Here is a 24,748-nt window from a genome sequence, read left to right as displayed (position 1 = left end):
AGGAGTCATGATGTCAGAGTTTACACCTTAAACAATAACAATGATTTAAAATTTCTCTCAGACTACATTTCTTGGCAAGACGCTGACAATAACGGATCTCGTCATGCAGTACAATAACAATACTAATAGTCCAAAAATACTGCTATGTGTTCAAATACTACTTTTGTCACATACACAAGCACAAGTTATGCTGCGCTGAAAATGAAGCGTTTTAACCCAAGCATTTCAAGGAGCCTCTGATGTCTTTTTTCTACTACCGGTAATTAAATTAGTTAATCATTAATTAGCAAAAACATACACAATTTTCATTACGTCTGGTTTTTGTTTTGTTTTTTTTGTATGTGATATACGTTTCTGTCCCACGTTCCCCTCATTGCACTCAGTTAGTAGTTGATTGAAACAAAACAACTACATGTATAAATGAAATATTTCATGTCTGAAGTTGCGAGTGGCATCGGAGCAATGGCGAACACCGCTTTACTAAGACTGAGAGGCAGCGCCGGATAAGTTACGCCACAATTTGTGAATGAATCGGGATGCTTGGGGTAACGTGCCTGCTTGCACCATTGTTCGGGCTTCCGCACAAGCCGGCATCGTTTCTGAGCAGCCGCACGGCAACGAGGCTGACTGTGACAATGGCACGAGTGAACCTGGCATGTTTGATGGACAACTTGCTGTTTATTTGGGATACAGAAGATAAGGAGTTTGATGGATTCGTGGATGAGGATTGATCAAAGAATAACGTGCGTACTTCATTAAAAACTTCAATAAAGTACAGTCGAACTCAGTTTTGCTCCTGCTGCCTTTTTAAAAACATACTCTTAACGTGCATGCATGCTACCATATTTTTTAAGACAGCTTGTGTTAAATACAGAAATAGCACCTGACATTTCGTCTTTTAATATGTTGCGCCTGATCGTGAAAATATGGTATTTGTGCCGAAGCCAATCCCCCTAAGCATAGAAGGGGTCGACTGCACAGTGAATCAACAAGTTGTTTAAATTGATTTGATAAATTGGTCATTCTGATGGAGTGGGAGATCGGTTAATATTTTTTTAAAAATGTGCATACCGATGATCGGCTCCAAAATCCTGATCAGGTATAGCCGAAGATACTTGTCACTCAGAGCATTTATATAATTAATACAAACTTATGTTCAGTGCCTATCTAATCGGAATAGTCCCTCACCTCCCCAAAAAACGGCAATAAAAGTGACGCTGAAGTACAGTGTGTGTGTGTGCGTGCGTGCCAGAAGGTTGCGTCCATCACCACATGACAGCATGGTGGTTGGCATTACAGGACAAGTGTGAACAGAGACGGAAAAATAATCACGCTGAGAAGCGGCAGCGATCCTGAGACATTGCTGTCTGGGTATCCGCAATTAGCCGATCGGGAAAACTTCAGGGAGGAGAAGCAAAGTGTTCAGAGAGCTCAGGCGAAGGACAGGCGGAAAGGAACAGAGAGTGCGAGCAGAAGAAAGGAGGCAACAGAGAGACGGAGAGAGTGTCAGTCTTAAACTGGGACAGAGACAAAATGAGCAGCGTCTATTCATTTCTCCTGGGCTTTCTCACTCTCCACAGCGTCCCTGTGCCGCCATCGCAAATGCTCCCAGGCATCAAACAGAAAGTTTATCACGGTTAAATTAACAAGTTTCATCTCCATATTCACTCATTGTGCTAAATGCTTTTATGTTTGTGTAAAGATCTTTCTAGAATTAATATTTCATGTTTATGTGCATTTTCAGATAGTTCCCCCTCCCCCGCTATCCTTGCAATTCATTAAAATGTCTTTTTATTTCTCCCGTATTTGCTGGTGGGAGTGTGTGAATCAAAGTGAACACAATGTCAATCTAAGTGGGGGAGGCATACCCCAAAGACTGTCAGACAAGACGGGCTAGCTGAGTTTACTCTGCACACAGAGTTGGTTGTGTGCAGCAGCTTTGAACGGCTGAGAGCAGTGCGCTGGCAAAGACTTTTTAATGAGACGGGGACACAATCAATTGTGTTCTCTCCCTCTCTCGCAGTGTTCGGGGTGAAAAAAGTTGTGTTCAAAAGTTTACGGGTGATTCCTCCTATGTCACATGTGGGCGATCAATCAACAGTTGCAAATATATTGGCAGCGCGTGAAACACACTTGAATATTGGTTTTGTCAAGAGAGTCGAGAGCAAGGCGCCGCGATCGGGATGTGCATTTTGCATATCACATGAAAATAAGGGTGTTTGGTAATTGGAGTTTGACTGTGGAGCCCACGCGGCAATCATCAGGTACGTCTCTCCGGTAATGGTTCTGTCAAGCTAATTAACTTCTCCGGTTTGAGTGAAACTAACGAGACGCGTACAGGCATCAGAGGAAGGCCAGGCTCTACAGGTGATAACCCTATTTGGCAGTGACATTTTTTAGTGTAAAGTCACAGTGGCGGTGATGAGATCAAAGCCAGCGAGTCCCCCATTGGGTCCAATTAGAACTATTGCATTGTGCGGGGGAAGGGGTGGCGGCAGGAGAGGGGGGAGTGGGCGGCTGGTGGGGTGGGGGCCGGTGCGGGGGGGGGGGGGGGGGGGTAAAGAAAACTGTTGAGTTATGATATTCATAATCTATGCAGAGAGGCCTTTCCAGCCCAGGTCTTCTCCCCAAAGCTGTGATCTTTTCAATTTACATCAAGGGAGGACGCTAGCGGATGAAAGCGGGGCATCCGAGGCGCACAGCCCACAGAGGGCAGACACAGGGCCTCATTAAGGCCCGGCCCAGCCAGCCCCAAACAGGGTTTGAAGTGCGTCACATAAAGAGCACGGGGTCAAAGGTCAGACAACGAACAGATCTCCATTTAACTCTCCAGCTGGAGACGATAATTAGCAGGTGCAATGATCATCTCTGCCTGACTGTAACGGATGATACCACACTATCAAGACATCTGTGCGCGCGTGTGCTGCGATGCATTAATATGTATACAAAACGGGGAGAAATAAAGTACGCCTATTCCGGGGAGATGCTGACGTTCAGCCAAATCTTTCACGCAAATCCTTCGAAAAGCCTTGCTGAAATATTGATCGTTACATGTTGAAATATATGCACCGGTGCGCTAGGACTGTGACACATTCTGATGCCCATGCGATGAATGATAAAACTGTCTTTCATACACTCTTATGCTGTGTGCATGCAGGAAATATGTATGCGCATTTAAAACAAATCCAGCATGTGAATGCTCTAACGATAACACGTTACTAAAACACACACACACACGCACACAGTATTGAAACAGGTCCCACTAACATTAACAGTTTGGCATTGTATTCTGTCCATTAATTTATAGTCCAGTGCTGACTCAACACATCATCACCCAACGTAAGGTTTATTATGATGTAGCTGACCTCAATTAACAGTTTTGGCAATCATCAAAAACATACCTATCTATATCATGAATGTAGTATATATTGTTAAATGCGAAAATACAAACAGTATGAATTAATCCATGATTTTTCAAATGTACCGTTTTACAAAAATGTGTAAAGCACTTTGTATCTGCTTACTTGTCTTGATACTATTTCAGACTTTTAGAGATGCCAGAAGTGAGGCGGCTCAAATTTAAGGTTAATTCCGCCTCAATTCCTTATTCCTGGTCAAAATGGTGAAATATTGAAAGCTTGCTGGAAATGCAAGTTGGAATGAAAGATTTCACGATGGTGGCTTGTGTCCGAGTGAAGGGGTCGAGTGTTTCATACGCTCGGAAATATTATTATAGTTGATATTGAAAATTACAGAACAAACAAATGCATTAAAAATAAGTTGCACACAAAAATCACACTAAAAATCGGCATAATCATGAACCTTCGGCCCTGACACTTGTCTGTTGTACAAAAAAAGAATCGTTTTCTACTTCCACCCCCCAAAAAATCCCCACAAAAAGATCCTCTGAATGTTTTGTTTAAGAGTCTGTCCATGGAAAGAAAGCCATGGGGACGCAATTAAAGAACTACAAAGAAAAAAAAATAGCGATGAAAATCTCCCACTTTCTTTTGATGTGCTGCAGTTTGAACTGTATGCGCACACAGAAATATGAACAAAGACACACCGAACAGGCATGTCCTTTCACATATGAGCACAAATAAAATATGCTCTTTTCAACTCTCGCATCGATGCATTTTATTGTACAGTATTTAAAGTTTGAGAAATTGAAGTATGTCACGATTTAAAATAATGAGGAAAATAGTCTTCTGTTTTTCAAGCGCGCCTTTGGCGGTGTTTGATCAAGTTAAAATACGGAGACGATTAGCTGCAATTAAGGTGGAGTGAGACATGTAATTCTTAGTTTCACAGTGTGTTGTACAGGCGACATGATGCGCGAGTCAGGTGAAATAAATCAGGGAGGAAAAAGACGGCGGTTTAATGGGCAATGCCATGAGAGTTTCCCTTGTGTGGGGCTATTTTGTCAAGCTGACCTCTTAAAGCCGCTGAGCGGCTGAGTTTTGCATACATAATTAACTACAGTTAAATGTCATCTCTAGCATCGTCGAACCAACCCAGTGGGTGACGTTCCCCCTCCCTCCTTTTTTTTTTTTTTAAGCTTCGGCTCCACATAACTGCAATTTGAAAATAAAGGCCACATGATCAACGTAAACGAGTGTGGTGGTGTGTGCGCGCCTGCGTGTGTAGACGCTTCACATCCATTTCACAATCTCAAACGGCAAACCTTTTAACGAAAAACAAAAAGCATTAAAACAAAAAAAACTAAAGCCAAACAAGAAAAAAAAAACCTTACAGGTTTGCGAATGCACGCAGCATTATTTTACTGTAGATTTCTTTGGACATCGCCAGCCTCATGTTTCTGTGCGACTGCAAACGTTGGAGTTTGCCCGCAGCCGACTGCGGCTGATGATGTCGATGTTGTTTTCGGAGAGCGAATACCAAATTAAAGGCAGGATGTTTGATTAAGTGTGCCAGGTGATCTCAGGAGAGGGGTGCAGACACAACCTCAGCCCCCTCATTCATTTGTAAACCTCCAAAGAGAGGCTTGAAATACAGGAAGTGGGAGTGTACGCCGTGTATTTACCCCTTGATTGGGAATACAAATGATCAAATGCGCGAGGGCTGCGAGTGTATGGGTACGCGGTGTCAGCAAAGTAGCGAGAGGCAAGAGAGGAGGAGAAGAGAAGGAATTAGGCTGTGATGTGAGAGAGCATCTGAAAACTACGGATGTAACGCCGCATTGTAGCACCTCACCTTGAACACGTGGCACAGAAAGAATAATACATGAAAAATTGGTTGCAGATCAGTTGTGGGGATCAAATAAAAATCGGATTCAGTCACACGCTGTTTGTTTTCGGAATTAACAGACTCCTAATTTTCTATTCTTGGATACTTTTAATGACTAGCGAGGTAAACAGCCCAACCAACCAAAAGCCAATTATAAAGTTATCAGTACAATGTCTATGCAGAGGAGAAGCGGTGTATCTCAGAAGAAGAAGAAAACCAAATACCTTGATCTTCCAGCAGGAATTTACTATTTTTCTCTTCGGGATGCTTGTCAACACATTGATTTTACTGACACAAGCACCGTGTCTGTGCAATTAATATTGTTTATTTTATGCATATAGAGTACTCAAACTTCAATTCTTCGCAAACTCGAATATGATTTTTTTCCCCCAGAGATAATCAAAACTAAGGAAAACAAAGTAAATAAGCAAAAGCCATAAAAAGCAACAACAACAAAAAAATGCCTGGTGTTGTTAAAAATGGAAAGGTAGGTCCTTTTGTGTCCTATTACCGTTACTCGATCATTCAGATCTTTCTGTTTTTTTGTTGTTGTTTTTTTAAGCAAACGGAACTGCTACTGGCATGGTAGCATTTGTGAAAGTCAATAAATCTAAAATATTATGTGTGAAATTGTGGGGAAAGACCATTAAGGGGGCGGGCAGGCATGGAGCCAGTGTAAGGGTCCTGTCTGAGGAAGGACGGCTAATTCGGGACAACTGTGAACTCTGAACCTGCTCAAAGCACGACCACTGGTCAGTCGGCCCGCCTAATAGGGTCCACATGTGCTCACAGCCTGTGTCGCCTTAATTAGCAGGATCTCATAATGTTTGCTTAAATCAACATAAGGGCGCTTCGTTCTTTTGCTCTTAGTTACACTTGAAATAGACATAACAATCCAGCCTGTGGCCTTACGCTTTGAATCTCTTTCACTCTATTTATACGTTCACACAAAGTGACACCGGGGCTTTTAAAGTGAGAATAATACAGCAGGCTTTGGAGAGAAATGAAGGGCGGCTTCAGTGGCTCGCAAACAATGTGTGGCTGCGAAGCTCAGGCAGAGAATCACTCAGCATTAATCAAGACTGCGGGCCTCTGTTTGACTACACAATGCCTCAAACATCCCCCTGTGTGTAAACACAAACATCAAATGCCACGTGGCATGTCCTCGTCGCTAACAAGCTGACTAACAAGAGACCTGGAATTCCACTTAATTAGTACCTGCTCTCTTGCTTATTAATCCAGCAGCCCGGGTGAAAAGATGAGAGCAGGCAGCAGAAAGCAAAGAATAGGACGGAAAACAACAGCAGTCATTTGCAGTGTTAAATATATTGATGTCAGTGTACGTTCCGTTTCGGGTGCTGTAATTTGACATGACGTGTGGGCTATGTTCTGTCATTAGTCACGGAAAACGGTGAGCACCTGATCAAAGCAAAAAAAAAAAAAAAAAAGGCTCAGTCTGCCACTTCATTTATCACAAGGCAAAGACAACGGCTTCCCTCTTGGCTTCTGTCGCTTAACAAAAATCTTGGTTATATGACAAACTCACTTTGTGAATAATTTTAGCTCGACTCCCGGGTCGCAGCACACCGAGGTGCCAAATTGCACCATTATCGATATCCGTACCTTACCCTGAATTTTAGCTGGCAAAAATGACGCGATACTGTCATTTAAAGTCCCGCGCCTTGGGAGCAAAGTTGTTTGAAGTTACTCGACGTCTTGCTTTATACGCATCATCAAGGTGCTACGATCACATTAGAAGTTACATTTGTTTTTGTAATGTGAACTAGTACATATTAAGATGGGATTTATCAAAAAACCCAAACGTAGCCTTATTCATATATTCGGCTGTACAATTTACATTCGCACTAAAGATGTGCAAAAGTATGCTGTAAAAGTCAAACACAAACCACCATGATGGATGGCAAGACCTTTTTTTTTTTTTGCCTCTTAATATTAAATTAAAAACTGTTGCTTGCAATGTTTCATGGCTTGAAGGTTTCATGATGATGACTGCGTCACGTACGCAGATAGCAAGGGAACGGCGTGCTAAAACGTGGGAGTTCTGAGGCAGTTGCATGGTTTGTCATCTGCTGAATAGTCAACTGAATTATATACAGTCGTACTGGCCAGAGGTCGGCATGCAGTGGAATTCGAGTCTATATGGTGTTAGAACTGTGGGTAATAGCGTGTGTGCAGACTCAGCGGGGTGGTTCCCGCGCCTGGCAGAGGCGCTTTAATACACACCGTTTGAAAACAGATAAACAAACAATCTCGCTTCGACAGAGACAAGGGAAGACAAGTTGTGTCTTGTTTTTAGTGTGTGTGTGTGTGTGTGTGTGTGTGTATATACCTGTGTGAGAGCGCAACTACCTGAGTGACCCTGAAGCTGGTCACCGTTATAGAAAGCATCTCCACAGCATCATTGCTCCATTAATTAATGAGACAATGCGCTGGCAGGTGGCTTCACGGCACACACTGGTTAATTGGCCCTCTTTCTTCCCACTCTCTCCTCCTTGAAAATCAGTCAACGCTTCTTCCCACTGCCTCATTCCCACCTTCTACCCCTCGCTCTCAGAAACGTGCCAGTGGGCAGGCAGCAAGGCAAGACTTGGTAAAATAATGATAAGAATGGATGGAGATGAAGGGAAGGGAGTTGCAAGTTTTCCCACAAGCCTGTGATGGTCAGGGAACGATGTTCGCCTCCGAGCGCTGTACGGCGCAACGGGAGTTTACTTAAGACAGCCGCAATCTGAGCAGCCAGTGCTGCAGACGTTAATGATGTGGGGAGGGGGACAGAACAATACAATGACACGTTTTGGCTCTCTGAATAAGTCAGTATATGGAAGGGTGAAGACTAAGACTTAGTTCAAAAGATGGGGGGAAAAAATGTGCTTCACATTTATTCTTGTACTAAAACCACGAATAAAGAGCAAAGGTGTGTGCGAGTGTCTTACCACATCACTGGGAAGGTTATGCAGATCATCAAAGGGACTCTCCAGTGTGTTGGTGTCCACGTTCAGGATGACCACGTCCTCCAGGGACCGACTGCGCACTCTCTACAAGAGGAAAACATCCCAGAATTAGCCAATTTTCTGTGTTCAATTTTCATTTAACACAGTTTGGAGCACAATTCCCAATAAGTCATAACAACATACTGCTTGTATGACACAGAGGCGAACAAGTCTTTAGAGCTGAGCTTTGGCAGAATTGGAAACCTATGAGAATTTCTTCAATGATGGCCGCTCTACTACAACAAATAAGGCCACCATCTAAAAACAGTCCTTTTTGGAGGAATATAGAAAAAGGAGAGTTTTTGTTTCTTTGTGGATTTGAAAAGTTGTGCATTTAGATTTTGGAAATAATCTCAGAGTATGTGACCATGTGGGTGTGTGCACAATAATTAAATTGACCAAGAAATGGCATTGCCATTATATTTTAACTCACGATGACCGATTCAATATGACATTAGGCTTCACACTAGGACTATAATAGATATAGTTGGTGGGGGCCAAAAACTGATGGACTTGCAACACAGTAACCACTACGTTATTATTCATACATGCACTTTTAGACAGGAATGACATTTTCAACCTTCACTTGGTATCCTGTTCTATAAATGAACAACTAAAACAACAGTTTTTAAAAATTATTATTATTTTCAAATATGTCAGGTGTACAGGGTCTCTCAGTAACAGTATAATTTATTTCCAGATCACCACTGAGGTGTCAGTGATAAATGTACTGGCCCTTCAACTACTCAGGGCCACGTTGCACAAGCCACCAAGGGATTTTCCCTCTATCGATAAATGAAATTTAAACGATACAATAAAAAGTAATATAAATGTAGATAAAGTAATTAGGGCTTGAATTTTTCAAATCGAGAGCTATACATAATCTAAGTTACAAAAAGCATATTAGCGTAACCCTTTGAATTGGTATTATAGTAACGATTGCTAAAAAGCATAACAATCCAAAACATGAGATTTTTTTGTGTTTGTATGGGAGACGTTTATAGAAAAAAAAGGACTTTAAGACGGGATGTTATGAACAGTAAATGTCAGCTGGTTGTTGTGATGAAGAAAGGCTGACAGTGTTAAAGCATCCTGTTGGTGAGCAGTGAAACATGGCATACTCCCAAAAATCCACCGATGTTACTCGTGCCTTGACATTCACTCGACATTGCTTTTTAAGACCCATGCAAAAAAAAAAAAAAAAAAGGGAATCATTTAAAATGTAGTGTTTTGGCTCATCCTGAAACCAGTGGCAGAATTTATACAGTAGTAACTTGATAAATTCATTAAACAAAACAAGCTATACAATATAGTTCTGAAATTGCCTGTTCATATGATTTTTTTCATTGTTCATTTTACAATGAACACCTTTTCATGGAACAGTGTTTGTTGGCAGGGTTACAGGTCATGAAAGTCTGGGGAAAATTTAAGAACTACAATACAGTATTGTCCTTCCGCTGCCTGACAATTGACAATGGAAATGTGCAATTTTTACTCTAAAACACACACACGGTGGCAAGAAGAATGGGGGCGAAAGAAGATATTTGAACGTTACATTCTCCTCAGCACTAAAATCTCATGCATCAACAACACGGTGATTCTGTGGTACACTGCATGCATCCTGATGGCAACAAGCTCAACAATTATTTCAGTGTGAGGCAGGATACATGCAAGTGTGTGCGTGTGTGTGGTGTGTGAATTTTCTAGTTTGTCACTTTTGTGACAGCCTGTGCAGTGGAGGCTCACGTGCTGATTTGGACTAATTATGGAGTGGCAAGAAAGGGGGTCTGTCATGGATGCAGAGTGTGATAAATACTGCCACTGCCACAACTGTCAGACGACTACCTCGCACGCAGGCACGCACGCACATGTACGCACACACACACACAAGCTTGCAACATGCGCTCACAAACAACGGCAATGGCTTGCCCCACTGAATAACAAAAAGGTTTATAACAATGGAGTTTGTTTGTGTTTCCGGCCTTTTTTCCTTCGCTCGTGTACTTAAGATGACGAGAGAAAGAGTATAAGCTCAAGAAACAAAGAGGAAAACCATTGTGTCCCGTTTTCTTTAAATCACCGTGTATTTTTCTTTAACCAAAAATAGCAGCGCATAACATGGGAAAGGTAGTTGCATCCTTGCTTCATTAAGAGTAAATTAGTGCAGTCAAGTAAATAAAACATGGAACTTATTGCATATAATTGCTTGATTTGCAAACTTTATCCATCTGTACACTGTGCACAATCGTACTTATACATAATGATGCTTACATATTTGCATACACTTTATGTGCGTATGATTAGCAAAGAATTACCTAACATACCTCCAGCAGACTAAGATGAACTCCCACAAAGTATGGCATGGGGGCACTGCAGATGGAGAGAGGAAAACAATTCATCAGAACTCACAATCAAAGGGTAAAGTTGCTACAACACATTTCACAAATCCATCGAAAACTGTTTTAAAACGCCCAGTTTATTTTATGCATGTAGGGGGGAAAAGCTCATTTGGATTTTGTGTTTTCAGAGGTTTCCAAACTGTATACAGAGAAATTCAATGCAGGGGTCGAATATTCAATTGGCTGGTTAAGATGTGTTCTTTAACTTTTAATAAAAGCAGTTTTTTTTCCCCAAATAATAAAGGACCAACATTTTTTTTTAAAAAAAAGAGAAAAATCCAACCTTTCATTCAAGCACAATTTAGTCAGTGGGGGCAAAAAAAAAAAAAAAAAAAGAATCCCCACATTAAGAAAATAATCTTTTACATAAAATCATGTGTGCCACAATTATGCACCCCTAAGACTACACAAGACCTTTTTCTCTCAACAACAACAGCAACAAAAAGCAATAAGCACCTCGTCTTCTCCTACAGAGTTTCACAGGATGGGAGAAAAGAGAAAAAGGGCATTCCTCTTTGCACAATCTCCCTAAATTATCCAACAACCTGGGTCCTTTGCACTCTTGAGCTTTCAACATACATTTTCAATGGGATGGAAATCTGGGGACTGAGATGTCCATGGGAGGAACGTGATTCTGTGTCTGTTGAATCGTTTCTACAATTTTCAGTATGAGCGTATGCGTCTGCAATAAAAAGGCTTTTAACACATCTTAATCAACGGTGCCAATAATTGTGGAGTGCAATGTATGCACTGGACCACTGGAGATAGATGAGTATGTCTGAGCTATATAAGTATTCCACAAAAAAGGGGTTCAAGTTAAACAAACAAAAAGTACACATAATCCAATCTTCTCGAACTTTATCAATAGCAGTTCAGAACATTAACAGTTCTTCAAAATGTGAACAAGATTGTTGACCTGGTCCTCCTCTCTCACCTCCCTGGGACTTTGCATACTGCTCAGTCAAGTAATGACGTCTTGAGCACGGCAACTATTTCTGCGCAGTCAAGACGTGGCGGAGTGGTTCTGTGCTGCACCAAAATATTCCATTGTCTATTTTTCCTTGAAACTGGCTGTACGCATCACCAACCGTTCCCTTATCTTTTACCTTCCACTTGGTGTCACTTCAGAATTGTGATTTGCCCGAAAGCTGTCATGAGCCTCAGATACTGGCGGCCACAATTGATCAATTGATTGGAGGAGAAAAAAAAAAATATATATATATATATACACACACACACACACACACACACACACACACACACACACACACACACACACACACACACACACACAGTATATAAAAAACACAGAGACAAAATGTCCGAGGTGCGGGGGAAATGTTGGTGCCACCATCAACTTTGATGTCGAGTAGGGGACTGTAAAATATCATCCTGTAGGTCAAATATGACCTGTGGGCCGTAGTCTCGAGACCGCTGCTTTAAGACACACACTGTACAATTTGCAAAAGATTTGTCATGATGTTTGTGTCTGAGGCTGACTTGCAATATTGAAGACCTCGGATAAAATTAAACATTTTAAATTCCTAATTCATCAGCTGTTATATCTTTTAATCCACATACGCTAAAAGTTGAAAAAATATACATCAGCTTTAACAGTATGATGAAAAAAAAATGTGGTTGAATTGCAGATTTTTAATTTTAATTTGACAACAATGATTAAGTAATGACAGTATCTCTATTTTCAGTGTCTTATTTATGAAAAGATCATTGTTAATATGACCACAACTGTGTTTCTTAATCCTGACTGGCATAATGACTGTATATATGACAATTTAATATGATTTGAAAAGGACATGTTGAATCAGTGAGTAATGTTCGCAATACGCTCTAGCAGTCAAACAGAAACACATTTTAAGACTTATACAGGCATTCTTTTATTAAATAGTGTTATGTCATCTCTGCCCAAGAGGATTCGGGGACTGCAGGCCCATAATCAGCCTAATTACAACCCAGCAACCCACAGCAGGCTCGTAGCTCTGCAGTGTAACCTACTAAGTTATGACACTATCGTCCATCAACAAATGTGCACATTCACACAGCAGTGCATCCAGGAACACAATACTGTACATGCTCTCCATCTAATAAAATTTTACTTTCGTAATCAGGGCTCGGAGGACACCCCTGTGATTGAATTAACTGCTGCTGAGTCTTCCCAGAGTGTTGAAAATCACATTTTACAGTTGGTGATGAAGACTTTCGAAAGACACGCTCCTCACAGTACACGTAGATTCTCCACAAAGCAGCATTTTTAAAAAAAGATGAACTCTATGTGGCATAAATGCAGAGGGCGAGAAGTTGTTTCAGTCCATTCAGATGGGTGCCGGATGATAAAGATGATATCACAGCCAACAGTAATGAAGCATGGTGACCCACACGATATTCTGCTTGGTGTGCGTGTGTGCATGTGCATGCATGTGTTTGTATGGAGGTGACAGGCCTTACCAGCAGTAGTCCAGAAGATGCGGGGGCAGCACAGGGATGAAGATATGCTGCCAGTACATTGGAAACAGCAAAGCAGCTGCACCGTGGACACACGCGGTTAACTAGAGAGAAAAGGAGAAAGGAGAAACAATTGAAGAGGTTAACGGCAAATAAGAACTGTAAATACTTTTTGATACACCGGACAATGAAACCCAGAATAGCTGAACAAATCTGCCACTGCAGAGACAACACGACTGTTTTAATTGTCAAGTCAGAAGGATAATCATTCCGTTCATTATTGTGAGGATTGCTCTAAAAGAGAATCGATCCAGTGCCAAAGTGCTGTATAGAAACTCACATTGGGATGCAGTGCAATCGTATATCACGGCAAATTTACATTAGCACGTATTGTTTAAATGAATAACTCTGCGATAGTGTCAATTAAAGCAAGTGCTGCATCTCGTTAGATTGTGCACGCAAGACTTTGCAGTTGAACTGTGTAACCTCGAGTTGTTATTGGAGGAAAGAAGAGAAGATCAACTGGCTGACAGCAGCCCGTCTTGAGGTTTTGAGGCAGAGCCACGCAGTGACAAATGAGGGGAAAAGATGTACAGAAAGGTATACGCTGAAGAAAAGAGAATTGCTAAGCACAAACAAACTGATCTACAGTATATGCCGGTGTTATCGAGCACATTTACCACATTGAACAAAAAAGTTATGAGGGAAATGGGTTACGAGAATAAACCAATATCGTAAGAGGAAAAAAAGTTGTATTTGTGCTCATCTTAATTGATCAAGTGGATTTCAACATTTCCACACAGATGTAAATGCAACAGTCCGAGGCAGACGTTTCCACTTACATTCGAACTTTTATCTGACAATATTATTACATTTGTTTATATAAGTCTATAACGTTCATATGATGTTTCATTTTCTGTGAGGCGCGAATACGGATTCTTTGTTGAGCAATGACGAGGCATGTGGTTCGCAATTAACTGCTTTTCAACCACGTAAATGCCACAGCAACTGCAGCCATTCGTCATAAAAATCAAAATAAGAAGCGAAGCACCTCAGCATGAGATAAGAAAAAGAAAAAAGAATGTGAATAAGAAAGCTCTTTTTTAAGCAAATAATGAAGTGCAATCAAACAAAGATGACGCTTTTCAAAGGTTGGGCTCAGCTGACGACGCAGTCAAACCGAGACCGCACAAAAGTATTTGAAATCATTGTCTCCCATTGTCTTCGAGCCAGGACCCCGACCCCCCCCCCCCCCCTTGCCTTCTCTTGACACGGTGTCTCTTAAAAACCAAGCTAAAAGTAATGACCTGCAACACACACACGCGGGCACGGCAGGGGAATGGGGCGTTAGCTCATCCCCCAGATTAAAATAACATGATTAAATATGGAAAGAGAACAGAGGTCTGAGGGGCTCCTGCGGGACTTCATTAGGGCAAATTGCCAAAGAATGAAACATGAGTTAGCCAAGAGAGACTGCGGGCGAGGCCAATACCACCGGGACCCCGGAGCACCAGACGCTATTATAATGCTACAGCTTCACAGTCAACGTGTGAAGCGGACACACACTGGCACACACGCGCACGCAGACCCAACTATCAGGAGACCCTCTGCTCACTGACACACAAAGTGTCACAATTGACCGGCCAAGAGCCAAAACCACCACTGCCAGAAAAGCAGCCCCCCCTGCCTCACCTCCTCCTCCACCTCTCGCAGCGGAACCGCACATCAAGCCCGGACATCTGAGGGGCTCTGCGTGCGTCTTTGTGTAGATGTGCCGCCCTCCTTGCATGTTTGCTTTAACAGCGTTCATTTTTCCTATCGACTAGGGGGGGGAAGACTATTTGTTGCTTTGGTGCAATCTCTCACCCAGCCAGTCCCACAATAGTTAAGACTTAATCAACAATTAATTGGTGTCTTGCTCTGTGTATCTGAATATGCATATTTCCTCTACCAGCCGCCTTCAGACAACACAAAACAATGCCACGCTCCTGTCAAAATGAATTCCCTCACAAACAGTTTGGCTTCGTTTGTTAATTCTCAGAATAAATCAATCCTATGAATATTAATGTGGGAAAGTGAAAGACTCGGTGGAGGAGCTGCTATCAAAATCATAATTTTTTTCCCCAACCAAAGTGATGATAAAGGGCCCTTAATTTGTGATAAAGAGAGGTCAGAAGGCTGACTGCGGGCTTACACCCACACCCAGGTGCACACACACACACACACACACACACACACACACACAAAGTGGAGATCCAACAGGCGAGTCTATTCCTCCTCTGGGAATGCGAGACAAGCCCCAGCCATTCACTGGTACCAGGAGGTAATGGCACAGAACACCTCGCTAAGCAACTCCAATTATGTCCACCAGGCCTCAAGGTGAGCCCCCCCAACTGGCGTGATTTACTTGCAGGTTGAAAGGGAAAAAGAGGAGTCTCTCACTCTTCTCCTCCTAACACCCGCTGGCTGTTTTGGGGGCCTTACTTGAGAATTAGAGAAGATTACTGACGATGAGACAGTGAAATTTATTTCATTTGTTATCACCAAATAGATGGCAATAGAACAGTGCCTGCTTTATCTTAGCTCACAACAGCAACGTCAAGAAAATATTGTGCATGTGTCCCGCAGGTTTACAACAACCAATAAACTTGAGAAATCTAATTTATAACACTTTTCTTCTTCAGTCAAGTTCTGGGGTCAGAGGATTGAGACGGGGGTTCATGTGACAGTAGGCCATAAGAGGCTAAGGCTGATAAAATATTTGCCAGGCTGATAAATAATAGATGAGTGGAGCCAAATGGCTTACACGCTCCACAAAAGACCTGGGTGCTTAATATTCCATTCAATGGCGAATCACAGATACAGTGCCCAAGAACAAATACAGGATTAGGTGCTGGGTCCAGTCCTCGGGGACCAGGGCTCAGCCCAGTAATGAGGGGCTGCCTGCCTCTCACACTGTGTGCGTGTGTGTGTATGTGTATGTGTGTGTGTGTGTGTGTGTGTGCGTGTGTGTGTGTGTTGCCCCATCCGCTGTGAGAAGCTAAGCGATTATACAGTGACAGCCTGCTTCAAAAAGCAGTCAAGGTCTTTGGTTGTGCCTTGAGAGCTTTATAGTGCACTTGTAGCCGAAACATAAAGACGACTGGTGCTCGCAGACTCATTCACAATTGGGACTCCGGAAAGAAAAAGCTGGGAGACAGACAAGCAGTGAATGTAGAAGAAAGTGCAACAAAAAAGGATGGGAAAGATGAAAAACTTTTAAACTGTGTTACAGCTGGGCACGATTCCAAAATCAAAACGCTGCCCAAGACAGGTGCAGGTCAGCTCTCTGTCTTGACAAAAAGTCTTTATCAAAGCCTAAAACCAAAGTGAAATACCAAGTAGGAGGAAGGCCAGCTGTGTTTTGCTTTTGAATACAATCTGCAGGTTTGTCGAGCAAGCATGTGTATTTTTCCTTTCACGGTTAAATAAAATGGAATTTAAAAAGCAAAGAATATTAAGGATAGAATACGCATGACAACAGACGGACAATATCTCTCTCTATCTCTCTCGCTCTCTCTCTCTCTCCTCCCCCCCTCCTCCCCCTACACTCACACACACATAGATACAGACAAGATGTAGGTATAAAATAGCCCAGGTCATTAATTTCCCAGAATTTCATCTTTTTATGTCAGAGGGATTGGGTTTGTCTTGCATCGCCTCAGCAAACAATCATAATTTCAACATAGTAGACATCCAGATTTTAGGCCAAATGCTGAGAGACTGAGCTACTGACTGTGCCCAAAAGTTAAGAGTGTTTCTTTGACTATCATGGTCACCTACCATCGACTAGAAGCTCTTCAATTCACTTGGTGCATAACACTTGTCAGTGCGATCTGTGCATTGCTTGCACAGTTGCTTGCACTCTGTAACAAAGATTTTCAGTAAATCTATTGACTACAATAAATCCCACAGCTGTCAATGTCAACAATCTAAGATGCCCAACACACGCACACACACACACACACACACACACTCACACACGCACAGACACACACACACACCCCTCAGATCTTATTGACGCTTCGCTTTAGATCTGCTGTCGAGTAAACCTGTAACATTGAATGAATGAAACCAGCAGTAACTGTTTCACCTACAGGGTATAACCTCGATCATGTACCTCAAAATGTTGAGAGGTACATGAAAAAAGTAGGGCTCAGTCAAGGAACACATGGAGAAAAAAAACTGTTAAATTAACCATGAGCTCCAATGGAGTTGAATTGACTGAAACATCCCTTGTGTTGTTGGTCAACTCGACAGGCCTTCGACAAGCTCTCGAGGGAAGGTTCAGTGACAGTTAGAGGTTGTGGTCATGCTATTAACTCATTCAGTACCAGCCAATTCTGGACCAAGTCTGAAAAGACGTTTAAAAACGTCTTTGGGAGTGAATGAGTTAAAGGTTCTTGTGAATCAGACAAGGATGCAGATGGCAAAAGGCATCACTCAAAGCCAGTCTTTCAACTCAGTCACAGTAGGTAGGTTCCGCCAATATATTTTAAGAATAATCTATTTTCATACATTTTATATAAATAATATATATATTGAGATATTGTTGGAGTTAGCTATGATCTATGTTTGGAAGGTGAGGGCAGCTTCCTTTTTCTGAAATCGGCATGGGCCTTTTAGATATTAGACATATCACCCACCCCAAGGAACATGGAGCATGTATGGTCGTATTTGTTCAAATGGGAGCATTAACGTTTACACATTTCTTTATCGTTTGGCAATATTATGACTGAAAACTGTTGCTAAAATTGAAAGCGCTTGTGGCTTATTTTAGACTGGTCGGTTGAATAAACTGACAAACACGAAACCTTCTGGTCAGGACAATTCAAGAGTGTAGAGACAAATACCTCCTCCGGCTAAAAGGAAAACACGCTTACTCGTCAAGTGCTCATTCTTAGACAAACTCATTTCTGTTAGTTTTCCCTTGTCCGGCTCTCTTTCTGTCCATGCCAGCCTCCTTTGACTGTTACTTTTATTGATATATTCTCCTTTTATTTTCTCTCCTGCTCGTGAGTTTAGAATTAGCCAGTCTGCTTTCACCTCGGTAGACATCCATGGATGTTGGGCCCAGTGTGCCTCACAACAAGTATGTGGCACAGGAAGAGAGAGCGAGGGCAGACGTGTTGCTGTGGGCAACAGCTAACGCCAGGCCTCCTACACGCGACTGAGAATCTGTCACAAAGACATAAGGTGTGAGGTACAAGTACCTGCACATAAAAACAGATGCACGCATGCACACAAAAGACGACAAACACCCACTACATGCAAATAGGCACATTTGTGGCTAGAGCAGCAGAATGCGCATGGCACCTCATGGAACATTGGGAATAAATCTATTGAGGGAAAAGACACATGGGGAGCAGGAGTACGAGAGGTGTAGCCAGTGAGAACACGAGGCAGATGGGTAAAAAGTGATATGTCAAAGAGGACCGAGGTAGCGCAAGTCGGGAGACAGTCAAGTCAGGCACCGAGAGGAGAGCAACAACAGAGGAAAAGGAAGGAAACAGAGAGACAGCTGGCACTCTAGGGCATGCTGGATGGATAGCGCCTTGTTAGCATAGGCCTGACAGTCTGATGAGAGGGCTGCTGTCAGACCATGCTGAGCCTGGGCTCTGTGAGTTTGGACGTTAGGCAGCGAAGAGAATGGCTTTGCGAGACGGGGGGCCTCAGCAGATGAAAGACGTGGAAGGTGGTGGGCCGGCACTGGCAATGGGTAGGGGGGGCGGGGGGCTGTGGGCTGTGGGGTCCTCCCAGCTGACTAGTTAGAGGAAGGGCTGATGCAGCCCCATTACACGGCACTATGACAAGGCTGCACGCTCGGCTGGCTCCCGCCCCTTGCGCCAACGCCGGACAGCCTTTTCAAAGAGCAGCAGTGCTCACCTCTGGTCGCGAAACAGTAAAAAGTCAACTGATGCATTGCTGTACAATAATGATTTATTCCTTTGCTGTTGGCCGCTTGCAAGCCGCACCGGCCGTGTACCGACAGACTGACACGCTGGCTTCACCGGAGGCTTTAACACAGGCGTCACCCGGAGCAGAAATAATAAATGCAGTACATTTGTGGAAGCATGTACGTGTCCACCGTCTACCCTCTGGTTCACACTGCTGTTCTGGCCCAACTGAATTCGCTACAAAGACAAACTATTGGGCCACGCTATGGTCACCTCACCACAATAAACAAAGTGAAAATGAATGAAAAATATACCTGATCAACCCTGAGCAACAAAATGAGAGTCCACTCTTCCGTGAAGACTACTGACAAGATGTTGGTGTGTGACTGTGGGATTTGTTCATTCAACCAAAAGAAGATTTGTGAGGACCAAAGGTCACTGATGCCGGACCACAGAGAAAGCCCTAATGGCTTGCCATCTCTGTTGGGGTTTCTCTTAGTTGTTTGAAGGGTTGAAGTTAGGGTTCTGTGCTAGTTCCTCCTTACCAAACTCATGCAAGGTCTCAGTAAGATGACAAATTAAGATTCCGTGGGAAATAAAGGCTGTTGTGTCAAACTCTTGACTGATTAATTTATTGAATTGTGACTAGATAATTTTGTCTGTTTTGTGTCTGGGATGAAAATCATCTGGATAAACTGATAGCGAATCTAAAAAAGGAAAGTCTACACACCCTTATTCAAATGCAAGTTTTTGTGATCACTGTTAGGAAAAAAAATTCAGGAAACGCCTAGTAGAATTGCTCAACTTTACTTCGGGTAAATCAGAGGCACTTTAAAGGTCCTCTCGAATGGTCCAATTGCCGGCACTTGTAGTTCCTGACTTAAAAATGTCTGCAGAAATAAAGAATGCCAAAACAGACAGACCGGAGAAATTTTAGGTTTGATTTCTGATGGGGTCCAGCATATTTTGGAGCGCCCACATTTTGGTCAAAAACTGCAACGTCAGACTCATGTCAGAAGGCAAGAGTACAGGAGTCCTCAATTTATCTGTTATGAAATATAAATATTGAATAATCGAAAGTGGTGAAAACAGCTTGAGAACAAATCGTATAATTGCCCTTTAACACTAAAAATATATGAGAAGTAAGAAACTCTGCCTAGTTCCTTGTTTTGTGCAAGCAAGCCATGCAGCGTATTGGACGTGATTTTTTTTTCGAAGAATGAAAATAGTGGGGCCAGATACATTTTAAGTAGATTTTGATCAAATCGATCACTCTTATGCTTTGTTGCAGGAGGAAGGAAATAAAGTGATCTTGTTGGTGAAAAATGGACCATCTTGACACGACAAAGACAGTCCTTTCAATGGCGGTGGTGTCTCTTTATTCCCATGAAACATGAATTTGAATGTGGTTTGTGAATTCTGAACACAGCCATTTATCAGAGTGGATACATCTGCAACCATTATTTCCGTTTTTTACTTTAGTTCCCCTCTCGAAGATTTCAGAATAACACAATGTGGTCAAAGCTGCAATAGGTCGACAAGAATAGAAGAATGAAAAGTACTGAGGTGAAGACCTCGTTAACATGTCAAAGTGTTTTTTCTCTTATGCAAATTATTATCAAGTTGGTTTTTATTGACACTAAATAATCCTAGAACACTCATTGGAACATTGCTTTCCATTATACTTGGAGCCGACATATATATATACATGTATATATATATACACTGTGTGTGTGTGTATATATATACATATACTGTATATATATTTTTTTTTAGCGGGGGAAAAAAACAGCTCACCTATCCCTAATGAGCACCACAATTTATTCTTTGAAGTGATGAGCACTGGCGCTGCGACTACGGGGAAAATATTTGTGTGAGCGCTCGTCTCTCAGCATTGACACAACAATCCCTCCACTCTAGGCAGCAGAAAATAAGCTTTTGAAAATATTACCGTCCATCTAGTGACTGCCAACAGTCACTTTATCAAACATCATGACAAATTGACACCAATTATATATTCATCACCTATTCAAGTATTTGATCACGAGGCACCGGGCTGGATAATGAGCTGGGTTCTTTACAGTTAAGTATGCATTATTGTGGCAAGCGTTTCCTTTTGAACTTGGAGGTCAGTCCTCCCCAACAGTGGGAAACAAAATAATGCATCACAGGAGCAGCAATAATGCAAGGGGCTGCAAGTAATCCCAGCGGGGATGTGAAAATACCTTTGTACTACAGTGTCTGACATACACTGCTGCCAAACCAAAACAGCCCTCCCAGAGGATGATAGATGGATCGACAGATGAGTGGATGATGAATTGCAAAGGATAAAAGAGAGAGAGGAAAAGGTCTGACGAAGAATCGCTTCGTTAAGAAAAGTAAAATGAACATATCTGACTCAGGGTAGCAGACAAATCTAAATCACATTGAAGCAAACCACATCCACTGTCTTCGTTCTGCTTGAAAACGAAGTACTTACACGAAGAACAGTGTAAGAAAAAAACGATTTCACTCTCGAGTCTGATGCTGTTCATTGTGTGACCGCGGTGTGAGGACAGGTGCTGCTGTTTTGAGAGGCAGATGGGAGACAGGTGAAAGTCTCGGAGGGCTGGCTGACTTTTACAGCTTTGCCTATATGCGGCTCATATGGGAGACCTTGGGTGCTGCCAACACCCATCAACAGCGCGGGGGCCCTTCGGCTGTTCAAGTGTTGAGACCCGGGCGGAATCGGCTACATGAGAGATACAGATAGGACTGGGATGACATCACTTCCCTCTTCCATCTCATCTGTCATAAACATTTGGCTCTGCCTCAGCAAACACAAAGATAAGGCTCGGAGGGCGGAATAGGGAACAGAGGAAGGAAGAAAGGGGGAGAGAATTAGAAAGATTCCCTCCCTCATCGAAACAGACACAAGTTGCTTTCAGTTATGTGAGTTAAGACATCCAATAAGTGATCATTTAAGGCTTTTGGTCCAATATTATTTTGGAGTTACAAGACGGTCAAATATAATCCAGCTTTGGAGTGACTATCAGAGCTTGCTACTTGCGGAACCGTTTGACTGCGGGGGTCTGTTCAACTCTGCACAAGCAGCCTTGCGTGTCAGAGGAATTGTCTCTTCTTACTTTTTGGGGTTTTGATATCCTGCTGGAATACTGATGAAGCGCTTCATATTCAATTATTAGACATTCTGGCTAAATTAGAATGTGAAATCCATATAAAGAAGACATTGTATCTCCGTGGCTGTAACTCAATAGAGTGGTACCTTGAGTTATGATTTTAATCCGTCGTGTGACCAAGCTGGTAACTCTCTTCACTAGTACAGTATCCCCTTCGAAATTAATTGAAAGGTCATTCATTTTTCCACCACTCCCACCCAAAAAAAAAAAACGGTTTCTATGAAAAAATAAATACAAATTACAACAAGAAGAATACGAACATCATAGTGTAGAAAACATCGCTACAATAATTGATGATTCGATACGTATCACGATATATGAGGTACAATAAGATTCAAGAACGGTACATCTTCAAGTGGAACTATTCAATTCGGTTCAATTCAGTGGGATGAAGATATGCTATGGCCGTAGCTTTTATCATGTTTATTAATAGGCAACAGGATCGAAAAACTCTCCAAAGCACAAATTGTTCAAGTTAATTAAAATTTTAAAAACAAATCATCAGCAACATGAACTTACAAAGCCATTTTTTACACTGTGTATATTTCGCGTATTAGACCATTCAATACGCATCATAGGGTACGATACGATTCAAGAATGGTACATATTCAAATGTAATGATTCGGTTAAATCGCAAGCAATTTTTCGATTCAAATTGGTTTTTATCACACCGCTAAAAAAAAGTTTAAAAAAAGGACATTGTGAAGCAATAAACTTTTTTTTGTGTTGGATGTGTGCCTTTAAGGGGCGTTGGCTAGTGAGTGACATCAGCAGCTGCAGTCAGGTTGTGAGCGTTGTGGCTATGACGGGCCCCTCAAGTTTTCTAATTTTGTATTTGTGTGTTTGACTGTATATCATGTTCAGCGACTGTGGCTTTTTTTTTAAACTTAACTACATAGGAAGCATATCTCTCTATCTTAACTCAAATGTGGCTCCAACACAAAGCTTTAAAAAAAAATGGACAATGCAATCTAAAACACACACACACACACACACAAACACATCATTAACACCCATTTTACTCTCCCTTTGGCCTCAAATGCATGAAATTTGACCTCTACATTCATTTCCAGAATTGGGGTGCAGTTTGAAGTTGGTTACTCAAGTGCATTTAAACTTATGACTAGAGTGCGATATACGGAGAGGAGAGTCACATCTTCCTTGCACAAATCCCCACTCAAGAGAAACAAAACTGAGGCCCTGCTGTGAACAATTATTTGCCGTTGCAGTAGTTCAGTAGCACAGTCGATATTGATCTGACCTCGAAGCAGAGAGTCGTGGATTCAAAACCAAAATAAATTATGATGTGAATTATGAAGTTAATTCTGCTTCGGAAAACTGGAACCTATACCAGCCGGCATCGAGTGTGATGCAGTGAATACCATGACATCATCACCAGTCACTCGCAGGACAAATACCGAGAGACAGACAACCACTCACAGTCACAGTCACCCATAGCGGTAATGAATTTAACACTGTCCACAATTTTGGGGCCAGGAGGAAAGCTCGAGTACCTGGACCAAGTACAGGCAAGCGATGTTCAATCCCGAGCCCAACCTTAATCTTCTTTCAGAACTACTGTTCCCTGGGGATTCATAAAATGTCATATAAAATGAACGCAAGCCGCGCCAAACTGATTGTGTCGCATGAGTAACTGACACTATGTGGCGCACACTGTTTCGAAAAGCTTCGTTCCTGTGGCTGATCCCAGCCAATGGACTCACAGTGCTCAGCTTGCTTGAGGTAATGATGATGCGCCGCTCGTGAAGCATACTGCTGTAGAGTTGCAGCATGTTGTTGACATCCACAGCCACAAAGTATTCTGTCAGGTTTCTCTAGAAAGAGGCAGAAAGGAAGCGATATATGCAGGCACATAACAAACTGTCCTTGTACAACATGTTACAGAAAGGTGTCAAGGATTCAGACGGTTCGAGTGCGTGCTCTCGTTGCACAGACGTACAGTACCTGAGCTACAACCTGGTGCCGATTACTTTGTTGTAAAAGCCAACAGTGAAAACATGGAATTAAAGAGGTTAACATTTGCATGCGCAGACGCCTGACTGAATTCTACTTTCAACACAAAACTCAACAGGGAAAAGGGCGAGTTAAATCTGAAGTATCTAATACCCATGCAAGTCACTGAACTTCAACATGAAAATGTATCAGCGCCAGGAGACAAAACTGAAACAAGAGGATGATGCAATAATTTCAAAAGATGACAAGTGTATCTGGTTAAATACGATTAGAGGCAGAGATGTTTCCAGAAGAGAGGGCTCACTTTATCTCTCTTCTGTCTGGTTTTCCACAAATACCTACACTCTCTGGGATAGTTGGCAGTCCATTGATATCCGGGGCGATGAAGTAGGAGTGCTGCGGAAAACACAAACATGCAGGAGAAAGAAGAGAGAAGGTCACAAGTGATGCACACCACTTACATAGAAGAAAATGAGGGGCGGGGGGGGGGGGTTGACTTTGTTCTATGATTTATGGCTCATCCTCAGCTCTGTCTATATGAA

General features: G+C 42.3%; 1 protein-coding gene across 2 annotated transcripts in view; it reads right to left on the bottom strand.

Annotated features, from left to right (window-relative positions):
- The window catches only part of dennd1b (DENN/MADD domain containing 1B), a 120,754-nt gene that overhangs the window by 37,355 nt on the left and 58,651 nt on the right, over window positions 1-24,748 (bottom strand). For both annotated transcript variants that reach the window (XM_086114761.1, XM_086114762.1), the window contains 5 exons: window positions 24,549-24,602; window positions 23,957-24,067; window positions 13,121-13,221; window positions 10,583-10,628; window positions 8,202-8,303 (listed from right to left, as the gene is read on the bottom strand). In XM_086114761.1, coding sequence (XP_085970887.1) covers window positions 8,202-8,303; window positions 10,583-10,628; window positions 13,121-13,221; window positions 23,957-24,067; window positions 24,549-24,602 — 414 coding nt within the window. The remainder of the gene's footprint in view (window positions 1-8,201; window positions 8,304-10,582; window positions 10,629-13,120; window positions 13,222-23,956; window positions 24,068-24,548; window positions 24,603-24,748) is intronic.

The sequence above is a fragment of the Hippocampus guttulatus genome, chromosome 7, assembly GCF_054856545.1.
Source record: "Hippocampus guttulatus isolate MCC_2025c chromosome 7, RoL_Hgut_1.0, whole genome shotgun sequence".
NCBI classification, from domain to species: Eukaryota; Metazoa; Chordata; class Actinopteri; order Syngnathiformes; family Syngnathidae; genus Hippocampus; species Hippocampus guttulatus.
Note: the sequence above shows the minus strand (reverse complement) of the source record. Positions and strands in the feature narration are given on the sequence as shown.